Consider the following 23,037-nt stretch of genomic DNA (forward strand, 5'->3'; position numbering starts at 1 on the left):
CCTTGTCTGCTGTCGATGTTCTATGAAATTGTTAATGTCTGATAGGGGGACATCAAGGCCTCGTTGATCGTGCCAGGCCAGCTCTTGAATGTTAGGGACTGCTTTTCTAAGTATAGGTCACTCAAGTTGTCGTAAGAGATTTAGACAACATAAACATTCATGTTTCAGTAGCCAATCCCCAACAGTGCTTCTGCTTTACGGATACTAAACTCACCATCATCTATTTTAACCCTGTCTGTGTGTCTTCTGAGTTACATGTCTTGAATAGATAGTTTTGGAGCAATTACAAGAAGAAATTTCACCTCCTTTCTTATTTTGCGAGTATTTTGAGTTTATCTTGTTATTCAGTTAGATTGTATGGTATCCAGAGACTCTCTGTTTTTTTTTTCCAGAATTTTCCTTGCCTTAATGTTAATCTTAGCAATGTGTCTTAGTCTGCTCAGGCTGCCATAACGAAAGACCACAGACTGGATGACTTAAGCAACAGAAATTTATATCCCACAGTTCTAGAGGCCAGGAGGTCTGAGACCAAGGTGCCAGCTGATTTGGTTCCTGGTGAAGACGCTCTTCCTGAGCCTTCTAGCTGCGTCCTCACATAGCGGAGGGAGAAAGAGCATAAACTCTCTGATGCCTCTTTTTACGATAACACTAATCCAGGGCCCTACTATTCTGACCTCATTAAACCTTAATGACCTCTTTCTAGGCTCTGTCTCCAAATACAGTCACATTGTAGGTTAGGGCTTCAACATATGGATTTTGGGGGAACACAATTCAGTCTGTATATAGCATTTATAATGCATCGTCAAACCATCAGTTTATAGAAGTTTGTTTTTCTTTTCTTTTTTCTTTTTGAGATGGAGTCTCACTCTGTTGCCCAGGCTGGAATGCAGTGGTGTGATTTTGGCTCACTACAACCTCCGCCTCCCAGGTTCAAGTGATTCTCCTGCCTCAGCCTCCCAAGTAGCTGGCATTACAGGCACGTGCCACTGCACCTGGCTAATTTTTGTATTTTGAGTAGAGTCAAGGTTTCACCATGTTGGCCAGGCTGGTCTTGAACTCCTGACCTCAAGTGATCCTCTGGCCTCGGCCTCTCAAAGTGCTGAGATTATAGGCGTGAGCCACCGCACCCAGCTGGAAGTTTGTTTTTCTAGACTTTTGGGAGGCTTCATGACTGATTACAAGTCAATCAGTTTTACTTGATACAGACCAGGGCAATCTTGGGAATGTAATTGAACCACATGGAGCTTCTGTTTCCCACTCTGCAACGTGTGGGTCTCAGCCCGATCAGTGGTGAAAATGTTGTACTCAGTGAAGTGATTCTTAGTAGATTAGGACAATAGGAAACCGGTCTAGAGCCTGTCAAGTACAATACAAATGTTATCATAAAAATAATAACGTGTTTTATAATGGTCAGAATTAGAGAACCATATGTTAGGTTTAGATTTTCAAACCTTAATTAAGATTTCTTATCTTGTTCTCCAAAGCAGTCATGCCCTAAGACGTTTTACTAATAAGCACAAAGTCAGAAGTATTTCACAGGTGATTATTAGTGTTACTCAACCCAGGGTACAAAAAAAAGGAGCTATGAAGAGGGAGAGTGAAGGTATAGCCTTCAGTGACTCTAAGCTCGCCTGATGGGTGTGAAGTAGCTTTCTGGGGCTCCTAGAGAGGTTAAAAACATAGTCAGGTGAGCTTCAAGAAATCCTGAGACGGAATTAGTTGGTAGAGTTGTTCTTTCCTTCGAAAACATGTTTCTTTCCTCATATTTGCATAGTAGCAATAAATGAAGGGGTTGTCAGAAGTCTGAATTAATGGTCTAACAAGGTGGGGGCTTATTTAACAAGATGGGGGCTTATCTGTGACGCCGCCACAGCGATTTTTGCTTTTCTCTAGAATGCCTGCCTTGTTCGATGATTCTAACTTGATGGTTCAGATCATTTTTTCTGGCTATCGTCTCAGCCATAGCTTTTGCCAAGCATTTCTGGTGTCTGCTTTCTCAGCCATACATCCGCACATCTATTTATCTATACTATACATCTCTAAGTATTTATTAAAGCATACACTGTCAACTGTACAATTTATACACACAATTCATATTCATAAGAAAAAATGTCACAGTACTCCTTATCCAGTACTCCAATATGTTATAAGTAGAATAGCAGAATCCTCTGATAAATTAAGGATTATACCCCAACTCTTTCTCTCCTATTAAAAGTGATGCTAGTAATTTGATTTTCTGCATCCCAAGTCTCCAGGATTGCTAAACCTTATCTCCTTCTTTTGAGCAAGCCCACCCAGTGGACGGAAATTGGCAACATTTTTCTGTAAATAGCCAGGTAGCAAATATTTTGGGCTTTGGAGCCAGATGTTCTCTGTTGTAACTACTGAATTCTGCCCCTGTAGCATGAAATCAGCCATAGATCATGCATAAACAAATGAATGTGGTGTTGCAATGAAACTTTATTTACAAAAATAGGTTGTAGGCTCTGTTAGGCCCTCAGGCTTTAATTTATCAACCTGTGGTGTAAAGGATTCACTGCTCTTCTTTGTATTAGTTTGTAGTAAGGATAGTAGGAATCTCTCTCCCTCTCTCTCTCTCTCTTTTTAAGAGACAGTCTCTCTCTGTTGCCCAGGCTGAAATGCAGTGGCGTGATCATAGCTCACTGGAGCCTCGAACTTCTGGGCTCAAGTGATCCTCCTGCCTCAGCCTCCCAAGAAGCTAGGACTATAGCCACGTACCACCATGCCCAGCTTTTTTTTTTTTTTACTTTTATTTTGTAGAGATGAAGTCTTACTATGTTGCCTAGGCTGGTCTCAGAACTCCTAGCCTCAAGCAATCCTCCCACCTTGGCCTCCCAAAGCACTGGGTGAGCCACCATAGCTGGCCTGTAGTAGGGATATCCCTTTAGTCATATTTCTCCTTCTGCTTTAGGGGGGAAGCTCACATTGTAACTTAATGGATGAGAAATCCCGTGACTTAACATGGTTCAGAGATATAAGACATTTAATCATCTTTGTCTTCGTTGCTTTTAATGTACTTAATGTTAAAATTTTATTTTCTTTAGTAGTATGTGTAATATACAAATAAGCAAAAAGCCACAGCCTTTCGTTAAAGGCATAGAATGAATAATGTTTTGGTACTAGCTCCAGAACTCACAATTACTTCAGGCTATTTTCAAAGAGTTTTATGCTGAAGCCAATTCAGCTTTAAATGATTTTTCACATATTGAGATCCAGATTAAAGCATTTCAGTTAACAGAGTTATAGCTTCTGGAATTTCAAATTCACGAGGCAATTCATGCAAATATATTGCACATGACATTTATTAAAATTATTTTTTGTGAAATCTCTTCAAGCAATAGAGCTACAAAATTGTATGTGATCACAATAATGAGAAAAGAAGGCAGAACATTAAAGTGCAGGAAAAACTCCAAAGCAATTTCTAGTAATTCCTAAGGTAATTGAGGCAAATGCACACATTTATCATGGAAAATAAGATTAGGCCAGAGAAATGCTAAGTGCTGTCTTCAATATTAAATTTAGATATAATCCAGAAAAGAAAAAAAAAAAAAAAAAAAGGAAACCAACAGACTGTAAAGTTATTTAAATGCCAAGAAAGAAACTATGTTACATAGTGGTAATTTCCTTCCAATTCCTAAAGATACTATTCTTAAGAGTATACTTGGATGTTATCCTTTTAGAAAGTATATTTGGTGAGTTCTAAGTTCCTTCAGTTCCTCAGTGACTGGGGGGGTCCATAGGTTCCATGATAAATACTAAACAGCTCATGCCTGTTTTCCACCTTGTACATTGACATTCTAAATGGAATACAACATACAATAGTCTTATTACTCATCAGTGTATAAAATAGGTTCATTAATTTAGAAATATGCAGCAGGAGAAAATGAATTTCTGAACCACACATAGCTGATGGACTACCCTAAGTTAACCCTGTAAGAGCCCTTCTGAGTCTGCTCTTCTAGGCTACAACAAAGTTAGTGAAATCAAAAGCTCACAATTACAGGTATAAATAATTCTGTGTTAGAGTGAGTTTAGTTGAAATATAAAAAAAGGATAGGTGTATCAGTCTGTTTTCATGCTGCTGATAAAGACATACCCGAGGCGGAGTAATTTATAGAGAAAAAGAGGTTTAATGTGCTTACAGTTCCACGTGGCTGGGGAGGCCTCACGATCATGGTGGAAGGCGAAAGGCACATCTTACGTGGTGGCAGACAAGAGAGAACTTGTGCAGGAAAATTCTCATTTGTAAAACCATCAGTTCTCATGAGACTTATTCACTATCATGAGAAGAGCATAAGAAAGACCCACCCCCATGATTCAATTACATCCCACTGGGTCCCTCCCACAATGTGTGGGAACTGTGGGAGCTACAATTCAAGATGAGATTTGGGTGGGGACACAGCCAAACCATATCAATAGGTCATTGCTTTTTTCTTCCCAAGAGTGAAGCATTTAAAGATATATCCATTTTGCTTTACTTTAAATAAGAAAAATCATAATTAGACTAATATTTTAAAAAATTAAAATAACATTGTTTTATGTGAAATTTTATTTTAGTGGTTTTATGATTTTATATTATTTATAATTACAGAAATGTTGGTGAAAAAAGTTTTAAATGCCTGTAATTCCATCTCAATGTTTTTGCTTATTTCTTTTCATCTTCTCATATGTTTTATGCAGTTGCAATTATAGTCATCCCTCAATATCTTGAGGGGATTAGTTCCAGGACCCCCCACCATGGGTACCAAAATCTGTGGCTACTGAAGTCACTTATATAAAATGGCATAATATTTGCATATAAGGTACACACATCCTTCTGTATACTCTAAATCATGTCCGGATTACTTATAATTGGATACAGAGGACCATCTGTATAAGGCACCTATTACATATGATATCCCATTATCACTTAATTTATTTAAAGTCGTTGCATGGTTTTCTAAACTTTTTCGTCTTAAAATCTTAGTGCACACAGAAGTTTCAAAATATAAAATGTATAAAATGAAGTCCATATTATCACTACCACCTTCCAGCAAACAATACCATTTTTTTTCTAATTTTCCAGATATATTTTATAAATACACAAATATGTTTATATATTTATCCACATGGTAGCATATTATAGACCCCTGTGTCCCTTTGCCTTCCCCCCACTTTTTAAAAAAAAAATTATTCCAAATCATTTCAGTTCCAAAGGGCGTTCTTATTCCTTTTTGTATAGCTGTATAGTATTCTGTTACATGGATTTATCCTGAAATGTATTATTTTAATTTTAAATTTAAGATTTTAAACTATTTTCTATGGATGGACATTTAGGTGATTTCTAATCTTTTACTTTACAATGCTACAACAAACGTCCTTGAACATGTAAGCTAAGTAAAGAGAATAGAATCCCTGGCTTAAAGGGTAAAAAAATGCATTTGAAATTTGATAAATGTTACAGAATTGCCTCTAGAAGGTTGGACAATACTCTCTCCTAATACCTGTGTTTCACCTATGTGTCAGAGCCACAGTTCCCCCATCATTCCCTCTCATTATGCTCTTTGTCCCTGTGTCATCACGCTTTTTCATCTTTGTCAACCTGATAGGTGAAAGGGCATTTTAGCAAGTTTTAATTTGCATTTCTCTTCTTATAAGTGAAGGCCAGGCCAGACGCAGTGGCTCACACCTGTAATCCCAGCACTTTGGGAGGCCGAGGCAGGTGGATAACCTGAGGTCAGGAGTTTAAGACCAGCCTGGCCAACATAGTGAAACCTTGTCTCTAATAAAATACAAAATTAGCCGGGTGTGGTGTTGTGGCACCTGTAGTCCCAGCTAATTGGGAGGCCAGGGGAGGCAGGAGAATCACTTGAAACCTAGGAGGTGGGAGGCGTTGCAGGTGAGCCAAGATCACGCCAATTGCACTCCAGCCTGGTGACAAGAGCCAAAAACTCTGTTAAAAAAAAAAAAAAAAAAAAAACAGTGGCGGCGCGGTGGCTCAGCCTGTATCCCAGCACTTTGGAGCGCCAAGGGCGGCGCGGATCACGAGGTTCAGGAGATCGAGCCATCCTGGCCTAACACGGTGAAAACCCCGTCTCTACTAAAAAATACAAAAAAAACTAGCTGGGCGAGGTGGCCGGTCGCCTGTAGTCCCAGCTTAACTCGGAATGCTGGAGGCAGCGAGAAGGCGTAAACCCGGTGAGGCAGGGCTTGGGTGAGCGGAAATCCGGCCACCGCACTCCAGCCTGGGGCGACGAGCGCAGTACTCCGGTCTCAAAAAAAAAAAAAAAAAAAAAAAAAAAAAAAAAAGTGAAGCAGCATCTTTTCAGGAATTCAAAAAAAAAAAAAAAAAAATCAGTTTGCACCTCTCTTTTCTGTGATCTGTCTGTTCATAACTTTTGTTTGTGATCATGACTTCTGGTAAAAGAAAAAAATAACCCTAAAGATCCAAAACGTCAGAATTAATGAAAGTAATTTGTTCTCTGTGTGAGTAACAAAATACAACATTCTCTTTCAATATTTTATTTTCCCGGAAAACCTAATAATCTGGTTATGTAAAGTTGCATTTTGTAGGTTTTATTAGTTTATGGAAAAAGAATATGATCACTGAAAACATATTCAACCTCTAGAACAGTATCTGACACTTAGTTCTGTACATATTTGTGAGGACAGTGTCTTATTATTGTAAATCTATTCTGTGACAGCTCCTATGTGAGATGTCATGCAAAGCTCACCTCTTAAATGAACAAATCCCTATATAGTAAACTACTCTTCTTGTTTTAAACACAGGGAAAATAAAGTTTAGAGAGGCTAAGAAATGTGTCAAGGTCACATCAACCAGTAAGTGGCTGAGCAGAGATTTATAAGAAAAGTTTCCTATTAAAAAATCTCCCCGTGTTCAATCTTTCAACTACCATTTTGCCTTTTGTCAGTTTAGACAATTCTTAACTCAGTCTCTTCACAATTGCATTCATTATAGCTGAGGATATTAAGTCCCGTTAGGTCATATTAATAGGAATTAACACGAATTGGTGAAGGGCAGATGTGAATAATTTTGCACGGCTTTTGAAATGATAGAGTCATTGCTTTTATTGTGAGGATGTATTTATGCTTTTTAAATGTCACATTTCCTTATTTAATACTAGTTTTTAAATAGCAGGTGCACAGTTACTACCTCCTAAGTAGCATAACATCTTGATGAGTTTTGTAAGAGCTGAGGTATCAGAGAGGGTGGCTGGACCCCTCTCTGGCTCCCCAGGGTGGCAGGATTTCTACGGGCTAGGCTGGGGGCTGGCTTGTTTTCTTTAATCTTACAGGTGGTAAGTGTTACCTGAATGGGTTGTCTTCAACTCTAGACTTTATAAGGATAAATGCATACTCTATTGAGAAGAACTAAACCTATGAATTACATTCAATTCATTCTTGATAAAGTATGAATATAATGACAAACCACAACTTACATACAAATCTAAGATGGTTCTAGCATTGAGTTGAGTTCCTCTCTCCTAGAGTTTTCATGATTAGGTAGCCAAGAATGGCCTGAGAGGTAGCTTTGTCTCTATCTAGAATCTCTTCTAGCATCACCTTGGTTCTGTTTCTCCAACCTGTAATGTCAGCTTATATGCATGTTGAACTGGTCACTTCTTTTAAAGTTGAGCTAGCAGAATCTTCCTGTAGTCCTCTGCATCTGTTCAGAGTTTAATTCTTGAAGAACAAGCTTTTTTTCCTAAAGGGTTTGGAATTGGCATTTCTAATTCTCTTGATTTTTTTTTTTTTTGTATGCATGCTGTTAGAGCTTGTATACAATGTATATTTTGTACATTTTTACACACATATAGTATACAAGGCTATTATACAAGTCTGTGTGGGGGGATGTGTTCCTGATATAACTCCTCCAAAATACCTGAGAAATACTTTCTGTTTTGCCTGCTCAGGGTGCTATAAAAGAATGGGTGGGGAGATATAGGGAGAGAAAATTTTAGCACCATCCTTGCTGCGCCCAGCCTGGAAGATGCTATTATTGCTCCAATATCTTTTTTTTTTTCCTTCCATGATTGTGTCCATTCAGGCTGCCAAAACAAAAATTCCAGAGACTGAGTGGCCTAAACAACATTTATTTCTCACAGTTCTGGAGGCTGAGAAGTTGAAGATCAAGGCACTAGCAGATTCAGTGTGTGGTGAGGAACTTCTTCCTGGCTCATAACGGCCATTTTCTTGCTTGTCCTCAAATGGTTGAAAGGGAGAAGGAGCTCCCTGGGTCTCTTTGGTAAGGGCACTAATTCCATTCATGAGAACCCCATCCTCATGGCTTAATTATTTCCCAAAGGCCCCATTTCCTATTACCATCACCCTGGGGGTTAGGATTTCAAAATATGAATTTGTTGGGAGGAGAGGAACACATTGAGTCCATAGGAGATTGTTTCTCGTCACTGAAATATTCTCTCTGTGTAGTACCCTCCTCCTTGTGGCAGAGCTTAGTTAATTAAATAGAGGCTTGGTGTTGTTTAACTATTTCATGCCTATTACATATGGCCTAGTTAGGGCAATGTGAAACCAACATCCCAGTTATATTTGTTTTCAAATCCTTGGTAGAACAAGACAAAAATAGATATTTCCCTAAAATAACAAACATGATGAAATATGTTTTTTAGGAGTTGCCATTAGGAATTCTCTCATTTAAAAATTCCAAACCAACTTTTTAATGTATGCCTTCTACTTTAAGTTTTAAATTAGAGTTCCCATATGGACCTATGTGTGCTTACATCTGTCATGTGGCTTTTAAGTGATCACATTTGAATTGTCACTTAGTTCTGACTCTCAGAGAACCAGAGCAATAGCATGTCACCACAGTAGGATCCAGTCTGATGACAAAGGATGCCTTCTGGGCAGTAACACATGAACTCAAGTAGTGAAAACTATAGTGTGCTGGTCTTTAATGATGTACACACATCTTTCCCCCAGCCGGCCTCATATTTCCATGGTCCCTTTCTCCAGATGCAGAAACTTCTTATTTCATCTATGTGGTGGGAATCCGAATTTATAGTCATTTAAGCTAAGGCCCTTTGATAGTAACTTTAACCTCCAATGGTCTTGAAAAAAGAATGCACACTTTCTTGTATTTTATTTTCTGTATCCTGCAGGTACAATATTTTTTGGTTGATTACTTTCTTCTGCACAGGTTACATAAAAATCTTTACCTTGAAAGCCCATGTAATCACATTTTTTTTTTTCAATATGGCCTCTACTTTGAAATTTACTGTTTTTTTTTTTTTCATTTTCTGTACCTATCCTCATTTTGTTGGAACAAGATAGGGTAGGTTTATATGCCAAAATTTGGAACCTCATTTCTGAAGTACTCAATTTCTAATACCAAAACATAGCCATGTAGCCCTCGAGCAGATGAAAGGCACCAATGATACAAATTTATGTATTATTTATTTATGTTTTGAGTTGGAGTCTCGCTCTGTCATCCAGGCTGGAGTGCAGTGGCGCCATCTTGGCTCATTGCAGCCTCTGCCTCCTGAGTTCAAGTGATTCTCCTGCCTCAGCCTCCCGAATAGCTGGGATCACAGGTGCACACCACCATGCCCAGCTAATGTTGTGTATTTTTAGTAGAAATGGGGTTTCACCATATTGGCTAGGCTGGTCTCAAACTCCTGACCTCAGGTGATCCTCCCACCTTGGTCTCACAAAGTGCTGGGATTACAGGCATAGACCACCATGCCCGGCCCAATGATACACTTTACTTAACTTCTGCTTTTGCTTCCTACCCGCAAATGACATTTGACCTTTTACAGAGATATAAACTGAGCTCATTTTTAACTTGTATTTAACAAAGATACAATTAGTTTCTCAAGAGCAATTCAACGGATCTTATTGAGGAATAATGCCTACAATTTTAACAAAACTACTTATTCCGTGGATTGTACTACTTCTCTTTTTAGGTTGCAGATATGTTATTGCTTGCAGCATTTTGTTCATTGGATTCTTTGCATTTTCTCAGTGCATACCAGTCTTTTCAAAAAAATTACATTCTATAATTTGGGTGCTCTGTATATTGTTCTTACTAGAGCTTTGTTTTTGTTGTTGTTATTGTTGTTGTTGAGACAGTATCTCGCTCTATCACTCAGGCTGGAGTGCGGTAGTACAATCACAGCTCGCTGCAGCCTTGACTTCCAGGGCTCAAGTGATCCTCCCACGTCAGCCTCAGGTAGCCGGGACCACAGGCACATACTACCATGCCTAGCTAATTTTTAAATTTTTGTAGAAATAGGGTCTCACTCTGTTGCCGGGGCTGATCTCAAACTCCTGGCCTCTCATGTGATCCTCTTGCCTCAGCTTCCCAAAGTGCTGGGATTACAAGCATGAGCCACTGTGTGCAGCCTTACTAGAACATTTATTGTACGTTTTATAGCCCTCCTGAAAGCTACAATTTCAGTTACTCATTATTTCTCCCCCCTTTTTTTATCTCTCCAGATTATTAATTGCCTTAGAATCTTGTCTTCTCCTTTATTATTTACATTTTTCCCTTGGTGAATTCTGATGCTTTCTATAAGTTATTTGCTTCTTACAGCACTGAATCTGCATCATCTGCATCTTCCTTATGTTCTGATAGTCTCTTGTCTCTTTCTATCATCACGATTTGATCCCTGACTTGAACTTAGGCGCTATCTAAAAGTTCATGATTGGTTTAGGACTCATAGGTCAAACTATACTCTTTCTGCATTGTTAAGATTTGAGAATACACCTTCAAGATCGATTTTTCTTATTCTAGGTGGTCCTGAAGGTTGTACTACAGTGTGGTGGTGTCAAGCAGGCACGGGCCCATACTGGTCTGTGGCCTCTTAGGAACTGGGCTGCACAGCAGGTGAATGGTAGGCAATCGAGCATTATCGCTTGAGCTCCGCCTCCTGTCAGATCAGCAGCATTCGATTCTCATAAGAATGCAAACCCTATCATGAACTGCACCTGAGAGGGCTCTAGGTTGCACACTCCTTATGAGAATCTAACTAATGCCTGATGATCCAAGGTGGAACAGTTTCATCCTAAAACCCTCTCCCTTCCCATCCACCACCCCCTGGTCCATGAAAATTGTCTTCCTTGAAAACCAGTCCCTGGTGTCAAAAAGGCTGGGGACTGCTGGTGTAGAGGAAGTAGAGTATGTGGATTAAGAACTCTCACTTTAGAACCAGACTTCCTGCGTTCAAATTCTTACTCTACCATATATTAGCTGTATGCCCTTAGGCAAGTCACTTAACACTTTTGTGCCTTTTATTCCCCATCTATAAAACAGGATAATACTGTTAGGGGTTGAATTGTCACCTGCAAAATTCATATGTCAAATTCCTAATAGCTAATAACTCAGAATGTCACGTTGTTTGGAAATAGGATAGTTGCAGGTATAGTTTATTAACATAAAATGTCACACTGGAGTAGGGTAGGTCCCTAATCTAGAGTGAGTGGTGTCCCTATAAAAAGGGAAAATTTGGACGTAGGCACCTGCACACAGGGAGAACACTACATGAGGATGAAGATGGAGATCTACAAGGCAAGGAATGCCAAAGATTGTCAGCAAGGCCCGAGAAGGTAGGAGTGAGATCTGGAACAGATGTTCCCTCACCGTGCTTAGAAGGAACCAGCCCCACTGACATCTTGGTGTTGGACTTCCAGCTGCCTAGAAGTGAGACACTGTCTCTAACTGTAAGACAAATGCCTGGTGTCTAAGCCACCCAGTCTGTAGTACTTTGTTACAGCAGCCTGAGCAAACAAATAATATTCACCAAATCAGGCTGTTTTGAGGTTTCAATATGTCATTATGGGTAATTGAGCAAACACTAATAAATATTCACTAATTTACTTATCAAAAAGCACTAGGCATGTGCCACATGCATTCCTAAATGCCAAGTTCCTCGTTGGCTATATGTACATAGTGTGTGTGATTTCAGAGGTGCTTGCAGGCGCCACCCACCGGCAAAATGCAAATTCCTTCGTTCCTCTTCCATAAGTCCTTGTTCCAAGTTAAAATAATAATAGTACTGATGGTATACTCATAGTGATAACAACCATTGAATAACAATTTCCTACAAGAAAGGTGCTGTGTGCTAGGTGCCTAATAATATAAGATAATACCTCCCTACCTTCCCAATGCCATGTTATTGGTGTCCACTGTTGAGGTTTACAGACCTCTGTGATCCTGGATCATCAGCTCCACAGGCTGTGTTTTATTCATCTCAAGCCACATCACTACCCCCCTTTCACCACCTCTGCCTTCTCATTCTCTGTCTGGATCTCTTAGCTCCCCTCCTACCCAGGAGGCAGCAGTGTGGAGGAGAAGTCTCAGACCTGGCATTCCATCTGTTCTCCTTCGTGGAACCCAGGAGAATGGGGCGGCGTCTCTAGCCTCCCAATGCTGAGGAAGAATAGGGCTCTTCCCATTTCACCCCTCCCTTTCTCCCCTGCCTCCAGGAATGGGCCACTTCTGCATGGGGCAGCAGGTCCCAATTCAGCTCACACTGAGAATATAAGAACTACAAACAAAATTTCTATTGAATTTTGTGTCTTAAGAAAAAAAAGAGAGAGAGAGAAAGAGAGAGAAGGGGACCAAGGAACTCCCTTCCCTACACATGCTGGTAACCATGGGCCTGTGAGGCTCTGCTCAGGCTTTTTTCCTTTGTTGTCCTTATCCATTTCTGCATAACAGATTACCCAAATACTCAATGGCTTGAAGGTGACCATTTCATTTCTTACCATTCCTGTGGGTCAGGAATTTTGGAAGGGCTTGACTAGGCAGTTCTAGCTTAGCATCTTTCAGTGCAGTTGCAGTCAGATGGTGATAGGTGTTGGAGTAGCTGTGGACTGGCCCGCCATCTGTTTTTCTTCCTGAAATCTTGAGCCTCCCCATCATGGCCACTCTATGTGAGTTGGTTTGGGCTTCCTTATGGCATGGCTGCCTCAGGACAGCTGGACTGTTTATTTGATGGTTCAGGGCTCAGGCACAAGATAGGACCTGCAATACACTTTATGATTTAACCTTGAAAGTCACAAAATGTCACTTCTGCTGCATTTTATTGGTTATAAAAGAGTCAGAAACTCACCAAGTTTCAAGGAAAGGCCAGTTGAAGCCAACCTTCAATGAAGGAGTGGCAAGATTCTAGAAAAGCATGTTAGTCAAGAAACATTGTGTGGCCTTCTTTGGAAAATATATTTTTGTATATCCCTAGACACTCTGTTTATTTGCACAAACTGTTTACGTAAATAAAGCTGCATGACACTGTCATCAGCCAGTACATACTTAGTAAACATTGACTCCGTCCAGGTTGTATGCGAAGCCTGAGATTTCAAAGGTGAAAAGTCCTTATCTTAGAGCTTAAGGAGTTAGGATCTTGTTAGGAGACATAGATACATAAATAACAAGTTATAGTATCATTTGATCAGTGCTATAAATGAGGTACAGGGTACAGTGGTGAATGGAGGAATGAATACATTGAATAAGTATTTCCTGAAATAAGTACCTCCCTTTCTCCACGTGAGATACCCTGGGGTGACAAGCTCTGGGGATCCGGGGAGGGGAATGAAAAAAAGACACTGCCCCTGAGCTCCTTGAACTTAGGTCCAGGAAGGAGTGAGGAACTCTAACCACCACGATGGGACCGAACTCTCAAACTTGTATCATGTTACAAAATCAGGGCTATCAATGTGGAAATTTTGCTCTTAATATTTCAAAACATATAGTAATTGCTCTATTTTAAAAGGACTTTAATGGCTTCCTTGAGAAAATGTAAATGAGCACTTTGTACATTACATTTCTAGACTTCCTTTTGCTGGCATAACAGCAAGAATTCAAGTGAGAGGTTATGAAATGAGTAGACAGAAGAGTATTCCTGGTGAGAAAAATTTACTGTTCCTTTATATTATAATATTGATATTGAGTATCACTTATCTGAAATGTTTGGGACCAGAAGTATTTGGGATTTTGAATTTTTTCAGAGTTTGGAATACTTGCATTATACCAGTTGAGCATCCCAAATTCAAAAAATCCAAAAATGCTCCAATGAGCATTTCCTTCAAGTGTCATGTTGGCACTCAAAAAGTTTCAGGTTTGGGGGGATTTTAGATTTTAAATTTTCAAATTTCAGACACTCAACCTGTAAACGCAACTTTTTCTTTCTCTCCTATTAAACCAAATCATCTCAATACTAGAACATGTATCTTACCATACTTGCCTTTCTCTGAATTTCACAGTTAACACATATATGTTCAAGGCCTCCAATGTTCAATCTGCAACCAATGTTAAATCCAACATGAACTTTCATTTGCACCTTTGACAAAGCGGTTTATCATCCTGCTTGGAGAGAGAGGTTCATACATCGTTGAAAACTTCACTGTTTTTCTTCCTGAAATCTTGAACCTCACCATCATGGTCACTCTGTATGAGTTGATTTGGGCTTCCTCACGGTGCTATACAGAAGGCAGTATTCCACACATGGGTATACAGAAGATCCCATGTCAAGAAGAAGTTATTCCACTTTAGAGAAAGCTCCAGTCAGGTTGGCGTGATCGGAACAGACTGATTCATGTTAAATGCTGTGTTCAACTGTCTTGCAGGTTCTTCATTCCTTTACTGACGCCATCTTTGATGAGTGGATGAAAAGATTTAATCCTCCTGCAGATGCCTGGCCTCAGGAGCTGGCCCCTATTGGTCACAATCGGATGTACAACATGGTTCCTTTCTTCCCTCCAGTGACGAATGAAGAACTCTTTTTAACCGCAGACCAACTTGGCTACAGCTATGCCATTAATCTGCCAGGTAACTAACACAACTTCTAAATGGGTGATTCATTCATCTTCTAAAGGAGCTAGCTTGCTTGCTTTCTTTTTAATGTAAACCAAGAACTTTAACTGAAGCTTTCAGGTCTAGTTAGGTTTATTGACCATCTTTCTAGCATATGTGTATTTAGCAAAACGAGCCTTTAAACTATCAACTAAACATCAGAAAGGGACTAATGAGCTGACTCTTGTTTTAGAAAACTGAAAGTTTTCAATAGATCTTATTAAAGGAACTATCTACTTCTACACCTGACTTGACAATTCTCTCTGAATTAGTTGGATTAATAAAAAGCCTCTCTATGGTTGTTTCAAATTTCTAACCAATGAAGTAAACAGGCCTGCGTCAAGGAATAATCTCTAAATCCAGCTGGTCCCTGTACAGTGTATCTACCCAAAGTCTCAGCCTAGAAAACAATCAAGATGATTTCAGAGCTCAATCTCTCCCTCTTTGACCTGAGTCTTTCAAGCCTGGTTGTAGTGGGATGCTCGGGCAGAGGGTTACCTCAAATCAAGTTCAAATTTATGAAAGAGCCTAGGTACAGAGGGCCTTAGATGCCAGGCAGAAACTCCAATAAGATACCACCTCATACGCATTGGGATGACTGCTATCAAAAAAGTAGAAAATAGTAAGTGTTGCCGAGGCTGTAGAGAAATTGGAATCCTTGTGCATTGCTGGTGGGAATGTAAAATGGTGCAGCCACTATGGAAAACAGTATGGGGATTGCTCAGAAAAATGGAACAAGGAATTACCCTATGACGTAGCAATTACACTTCCGGGTATACCCAAAAGAACGGAAAGCAAGGTCTAGCAGAGATACTTGCACACCCACGTTCATAGCAGCATCATTTACAATAGCCAAAAAGTAGAAGCAGCCCAAGTGTCCATCAGTAGATGAATGAATAGACAAAAGGTGGCATATACATACAATGGAATATTATTTAGCCTCAAAAAGGAAGGAGATTCTGATATATGCCACAACATGGATGAACCTTGAGGGCGTTAAGCTAAGTTTAATAAGCCAGACATAAAAACAAATACTGCATGACTCCACTTATATGAGACTATGAGATAGTCAAATTCACAGAGACCCCTGGTTACCAGGGGTTGGGAGGGGAGAATAGGGAGTTACTGTTTGGTGGGCACAATGTATCAGTTTTACAAGATGAAAAGGTTCTGAGAATGGATGGTGCTGATGGTCGCACAACAATGTGAATGTACGTAATGCCACTGCACTGCATATCTCTGCTAGACCTTGCTTTCAGTTCTTTCAGCTATACCCGGAAGTGTAATTGCTGGGTCATAGGGTAATTCTTTGTTCCATTTTTTTGAGGAATCCCCATACTGTTTTCCACAGTGGCTGCACCGTTTTACATTCCCACCAGCAATGCACAAGGATTCCAATTTCTCTACAGCCTCAGCAACACTTACTATTTTCAAGGTGGTCAAATTTATGTTACATGTATGTTACCATAATTTCTAAAACATAATTTTTTAAAAAACTAGCCAGATGATTTGGACAAAAGCAAAAGGCAACCATTTTTGGGTCTTGAACAAAGAAATGGCAGAATCAAAATATCTGTGTTTTAAGAAGATGAAGTCGGCAATAGGTGCTGCCGGATTGAAGCGGGAGGAGACAGATCAAAACCCTCTTGGAGGAATCCCATCAGGACAGGTCAGGACCTCCCGGGGGATTGCAGAAAAAGGACTAGAAAGAGAATCTTATATTTAGGTGAGTGTAAGCTATAGAAAAATTCAGAAGAGCTGAAATTAAGAACAGTTGGCCAAAGAGAATATACTTTTTAAAATAAATGACAAATAGGCATACGCATATTAAAAATGAAATTTTGGCCAGGCACAGTGGCTCACACCTGTAATCCCAGCACTTTGGGAGGCTGAGGCAGGTGGATCACCTGCAGTCAGGAGTTTGAGGCCAGCCTGGCCAGTGTGGTGAAACCCTGTCTCTACTAAAAATACAAAAATTAGCTAAGCATGGTGGCGGGTGCCTGTAATCCCAGCGACTCGGGAGGTTGAGGCAGGAGAATCGCTTGAACCCGGGAGGCAGAGGTTGCAGTGAGCCGAGATCACGTCACTGCACTCCAGCCTGAGTGACAGAGCGAGACTCCATCTTAAAACAAAACAAAACAAACAAAAAACCCCAAAAATGAAATTCACCAATTTTGTGGAAGAGTGCTTATAAAATATATTTGAGTAGAAGATTGGATTTATCATGTGGGAGATTGACATTTTATTCACAACTATTCAAATGGGTATAAATATCATCTGCTTGTTTATTGAATGTCTCCTAGTATAATAGCCAGTCTGATCCCTCTCATAGGCTTATCATTCTATAAAAAAGGTAGAGACAACAGCAGAATTTCTCTACCCGAGGGTTGTATATTTTGCAGCTCCCCAGATGCCATTTTAGCATGCACTTTTACAAATGAGTTTCTAACTCACAAAAGTAGTTACATTCCTCCTTAGAGGGTTTCTTCCGCATAAGCATTTATTGTAACAAATTTTTAAAATGCAATAAGCTGTATTTAAGTAATGGGATGCCATTTCCGACTTCCCCAAGAAAAACAATTGTGGATATGATAAATGGTGAGAAAGGAGAAGATAAATTTTAGTCTAGCAAGAGTAGTTTTGCTTTATTAACAAAAAAGCATGTGAAAGCCAAGTGCGCTTGCTCTTTTTCTCTTCTGAAAGTATTCAGCTGATGAAAATGCTGACTGCAGACCCTTCTCTTCTGCTTTAGTTTCAGTTGAAGAAACTCCAAGTTGGCCCACAACCCTCTCAGTGGTCATGGGAACACTGGTGGCTTTGGTTGGTCTTTTTGTGCTGCTGGCTTTTCTTCAATATAGAAGACTTCGAAAAGGATATACACCCCTAATGGAGACACATTTAAGCAGCAAGAGATACACGGAAGAAGCCTAGGGTGCTCATGACTTACTTAAGAGAAGAGGCTGGCCAACCCATAGTTCTGACCCTAACAATAAAGGAACTAATCCTCACTGTTCCTTCTTGAGTTGAAGATCTTTGACATAGGTTCTTCTATAGTGATGACGATCTCATTCAGAAGATGCTTAGCTGTAGTTTCCAGTTTGCTTGCTTGTTTAACAAACCCAAACTAAAGTGCTTGAGGCTACCTCTATCTTCAAATAAAGGTAGGCCTGACAGTTTGTGATATCTGATAATAATCCCCCATATTGATTAAGCCTCCTCCTTTTCTGAAAGCATTTAAAAAAACAAAAAGTCCCAAAACACTGATCCAGGGGAGTCATTTAAATTTGCAGATCAGTGCAATTTGAGACCTGGCCAAGACCATGCATCAATCTTTCTTAGCCCCAGTGTCTTTATTGGTAATGGCATGGAGGTGAGAGGTGGTAGGTGCTAGATGAATCTCCAAGATCCCTTTTAATTATAAACATCTCTGCTTCTAGGCACCCTCCTGATTATCTTCCTTGGGCTTCATTTTCTTCTTTCCTCTATCTTTTTCCTCTCCAGCTTAGAAGATGAGAATAAGCCTTGTTTTCTTTACAGGACAGAAAATGACTAAATGAAGGTTCAATTCCGCTCTATTGTGTAAATTAGATTTTACAGATTTTACTTAAAATCTGCAGTTTTAAACAGTAGACCTATATTACAGGATTCAATAGCTAGATACACATTGATTCTATAGTGATAAATAGAGAAGATAATACAATTATAGAGCTTCCTGGTTTGTTGATATACTACTGTAAACCTATAACAAATACAGAATTACTCTTTCCAAGAAAGGCTGACTGAAGGCTGGCGAGGCTATAAACCTGAACATGAGACAATTTGACCTGAGTCCTGTTAGTCTGAGGTCTCTTTGGCTGATCCTGAACCAATTTCTTTACTAGGTAGCCTCAGATGAAAAATTATTTCCACATAATGCACTTGGCTTATTTTTAAGCATTGATGTTAGATTCATTGATGTTGCAGTATACTCACAGTTACTTACGAATGCTGACCAATTAAGCCTTATTTGAAAGCAAACCATCTGTACAAAACATGGCAATTCAGAATTAAGTGGTTATATTCTGCCATGCAATCATCAGATCATGAGAAATAAGAATGAGGCAATCTTTACTACGATGTTCAGACTTATCATGATGGACCCCACTTCAGAGAAGTTCATGGCTCTTGAGATTTCCACACACATTTCGTCTGCTCATATCTGGTTTCTGTGCATCAGGAGTGGGACTGAAGTTCTAGGGTGTGGTTTGTCTGTCGGGGATCCCTCTCTACTGGAACGAATGTCTGTAAAGAATGGGTGTTAAGAGGTCCCTGGAGCTGCCTTCTACATAAAGGGGGACTAGAGAGTGCAAGACTCACCAAAAACCAGTTTTTCCACTGCAATAGGACTGCTAAAGCCAGAGAAGTGGACAAAGCCCAGCTGGAACTGAATTTGAGTTTGAATCTCATAAAGTTACAGGTGCATCTGAGAGCAGGCTCAGTGGTGAAGATCAAGATAGCCCGGAGTCCTTCATGGGGGTAAAGCCCTGCTTGGGCTTTTTAGCTTCAACCACATGTATAACTCTCAATTCCTGCTGTTAACAAATTCATGGAAAGTACAGCACTGTATCTTTCACAAGCTCCACTCTGGAATGTTTATGCTCTGAACTCAGGATAGTTGGGGAACACATTTTTAAATCTTGGTTTTAAACAAAAAGAGAAATTTGTTAAAATGAAGATATAATTGTGCATGGTATATATATTTCGGAAAAGTTATGTATGAATCAATTATATATTAAAAGCACCAGGAAAACTGCTTTTATAGGTGAACTATTATGAATAATTTCATAAAGCAAATAACCACCTCTAGCTTATCTGTCAGGTATATCAGAATTCTCATATTCTCATAAGATTTGGTTAAAGCAAGATCTATCTTAGGTAGAAAAAAATAGTAATCAGTTATACTTAGCTACTTTTATCTATAGTGTGGGCAACTTTTTATAACTATTATGTTTTATAATGTCTTCCTGAGAGAATTTCCTGATTTTGTAGTTCATATAAGAGAAAAACAATTTTCTAACATTTTCTGACCTTACAATAAATCAATTATGAGCACGTTTTAACAAATATTAAGGTAGGATAAACCAACAGAATAAAATGTTGGTATTTACTTACATTGAATATCATGCAAATAAACTCAGAAAATGTCACCAAATACTGTGGGCTATATTTCTCAATGATAGGGGAAAGAATTCAACCTTGAAGAAAATGACCAGATCACTTTATGCTTATATCTTCAGTATTAGAAAACTGCATATACGATTTTAATAGAAATGCTTTTGTAAACCTAACATTCAGAAATGGGGTAAAATGCAATAACATGTTTCCTTTGTGCATTAAATTCCTTTCTAATTCTAAAATTGACCTTTGTATCTTGCTTACGATTTAACATTGTTAATTATAATACTTTTAGTGACTCGTTTTAATCTCGCATTATTAAGAAGTAGAAAACTTACTAAAAAGGAAACGAAAAATAAATGTTGTTTTACAGATTATTGTTTATCTTTTGAGGATTATTGTTTTTTAATTTGTGTGCATCAATTCCCATCTTTTGGGCACTCAACATGTATATTGAAGTATATATACATGTAAAATGCATAATAACCTCAGTCTGAAAAGTAATCTCTTAAACTGATATGCTATTTTCTGGTGAGTTTCCAAACAATTGCTATTTTCTGAATCTGTATTGAACAGGTAGGAAAAGGAGAGCCAGCCTTTCCCCAGGTGAAGTTACTTTTGATATCCCCACAGTCTAGTGACTAATCCTGGGGTGGAAGCAGGCGGCTACTTCAAGTGACTGACCAGGGAAGAGAGGTCCTGCAGCAGCTAACTTGGTGATCCCCCAGGTAAGCCTTCAAGATGGGTCAATTTGTTGGAGACCCCCAGAAGAAGAAAGTGAGAACCAATGTGGCAATGGTTATGTGAGGTTTGCTTCCACATCTAGACCTGAAGTTAAAGGTCAGGTTGTACACCCCTCTGTACAGCTACACAGTCATTATATCAAAGCACCTTGCCTTAAGTACTCAGAGAATGTTGGTGGTTGATATATGTGCATAAATGAACCAATTCACCCCTAGTGGGAGGTAATTACTTTCTGTAATGCAATGGCAAAATCTGAGGTTGAAGCTCTTCCTATTTCTATAGTGCCTTACTTATCCTGAGTACTTTATAAATATTCTTTGAATGAATACATGAGTGAATAAACTAATCTCAAAGTAGAACGTTTCATTCAGAGCTTCTGACATCTGTTTTAAGATGTACTGGATAAAACATAAGATCCCTGCCTTGAAGTTACCATACAACCTATCCTTCGGATTTTGAATTGCACATATGCTAGATGGAATTACACTCTTTGCAACCTAACACAAGGAGACACTCTTCAGGTGGATTTTCTTTCTAGATGCATCTTCTTCCTACTCTTGGTAGGCCTTAATTCTACCACTTTTAGGGACTAGGATAGAAAGCTAAGATTTCCACGTACCTCTCCTCTAAGTCCTCACATATGCCATTTTAGGATCCTCCACTGTCTGATATCCTAAAAGCTTTGTTTCAGTGAAAGGAGTTAGTTGGCAAATTATTTAGTCAGGCAAACCAATGCCTGTCTCACACTGCTGGACTCAAGCAGCAATTGCTTTAGAAACTCTCCAAAGATGACAATACTTTGACTTAAGCCGTAACAGCAGTTCAAGCTGAAAAACAACCTTATGAATTTAATTCTGCTTTGGCAGGTCATTAAATGAAATCTTAAAAACCATATGCAAGAATATTGTGAACTATAAGTTAGAGTTTTCTGAAAACAAGGTTCCTATTCAATACTTGCATGCTCTGTATAAATGTTCACCACAGCTGCATCTGTTTGGTAGAAACCATTAACCCACTTATGTTATTTGCCACATCAACTTTAGTCAGACTTCTTAAATCTAATATGACTGAATTTGGTCATTCTGTTAGTCATTTTCTGCTCTTTTGGCAGTTTATAAGCAAACTAAAACCATCACAGTGCCTCCCAAGAATAATTGTACTGGTTGTAAATAATGCTAAGTAGAGATGCTTGAGCTTGGCCTTCTTTATTAAAACAACAAATTTCACTGCCAGAGTTATGCACCCTGATTACTCCTTCACTTTGTATGTTATTGAGGGTTTCTGAATTTGCAATTAGCCCAATGACCAATCTTGATTACTAGTGGAGTGGAATTAGGCTTACAATAAAGCAAAACCTGCCCTCTTGTGTTTTATTAGAAAATTGCACAATGTAGTAAAGTTCTTACAGCTATTTTCCTCTACCGTGGTTGATTGCCTACCCAGAGTGGAAAAAAAGGCTGGAAGATTTGCCATGAATTCAGAAATCAGAACAGATAAAGCCCAATATTTAGAAAGAAACAGTTTCCTACATAGGCTCTCACAACTCCCCTTTTAATCTATTTTGAAATGTTAAATGTTTACCAGTAAGCCAGAAAAGTTTGGAGGAACATTTCAGGCCACTGAGCAAAAACGCTTTTAGGCTTGGCAAACACACACAGAATATAATTTAGTTAAATATTGTTTATATGATCACATTGCAGCTGGAAATTGGGGAACGTACTTTTGTATTAAAACTGTCATCAAGAAAATTTGGGGAAAGTATTTAAAACAAATGTTGGATCCATGTATTGAAACTATATATAAATATTTGAACTGAGGTGTGGGTGTGAGCAGTGTCTGAAGATATCCTTTGTTGTGGAAAATTTGCTTTTCAAAACTAGGAGCCCATGGCGGATTATATTAGGTGATGGGTAAATTCAAATGATAAAGGAAACATGGCCTCTTTCTAGTTTTTATAAACCTTTCCCCTCTAGGGAAATACACAGGTAAAGATTAAAGAGAAACACGTGCACATGTAATTTACTTGCTTATTCTGGCTAGTTTTCTTTGTCAGAAAATTGGGGCTTCGATTTTCCAGCTATGTCTACCTGCTATTCTTTTCTGGTGGTTCTCTCTGGAAGATTACAGACCTGGTGATAGTCACTGATTTTATGGAAAGAAAGGAAAAGGAAAAACATAAGTGAAGAAACTGGAGTTTGATTTGAAACACAACAAATGCTGACAGAAGATGCAGTCTTTCCTTGAGAAGAACCATTAGCTTACTCCCTATTGATACGTTATATAGCATACTTTGCTGAAGACCTTTTTTC

The 23,037-nt window shown here is 39.0% G+C and overlaps 1 protein-coding gene across 1 annotated transcript in view; it reads left to right on the top strand.

The window, feature by feature from the left end:
* Positions 1–20,361, top strand: part of DCT (dopachrome tautomerase) — a 42,530-nt gene extending 22,169 nt beyond the window's left edge. Inside the window, exons 7-8 of the mRNA XM_017859228.1 lie at positions 14,605–14,806; positions 17,583–20,361. Of these exons, the coding sequence (XP_017714717.1) occupies positions 14,605–14,806; positions 17,583–17,761 (381 nt within the window). The 3' untranslated portion in view covers positions 17,762–20,361. The remainder of the gene's footprint in view (positions 1–14,604; positions 14,807–17,582) is intronic.
* Positions 20,362–23,037: the final 2,676 nt, after the last annotated feature.

The sequence above is a fragment of the Rhinopithecus bieti genome, unplaced genomic scaffold, assembly GCF_001698545.2.
Source record: "Rhinopithecus bieti isolate Rb0 unplaced genomic scaffold, ASM169854v2 scaffold_46235, whole genome shotgun sequence".
In the NCBI taxonomy this organism is placed as follows: Eukaryota; Metazoa; Chordata; class Mammalia; order Primates; family Cercopithecidae; genus Rhinopithecus; species Rhinopithecus bieti.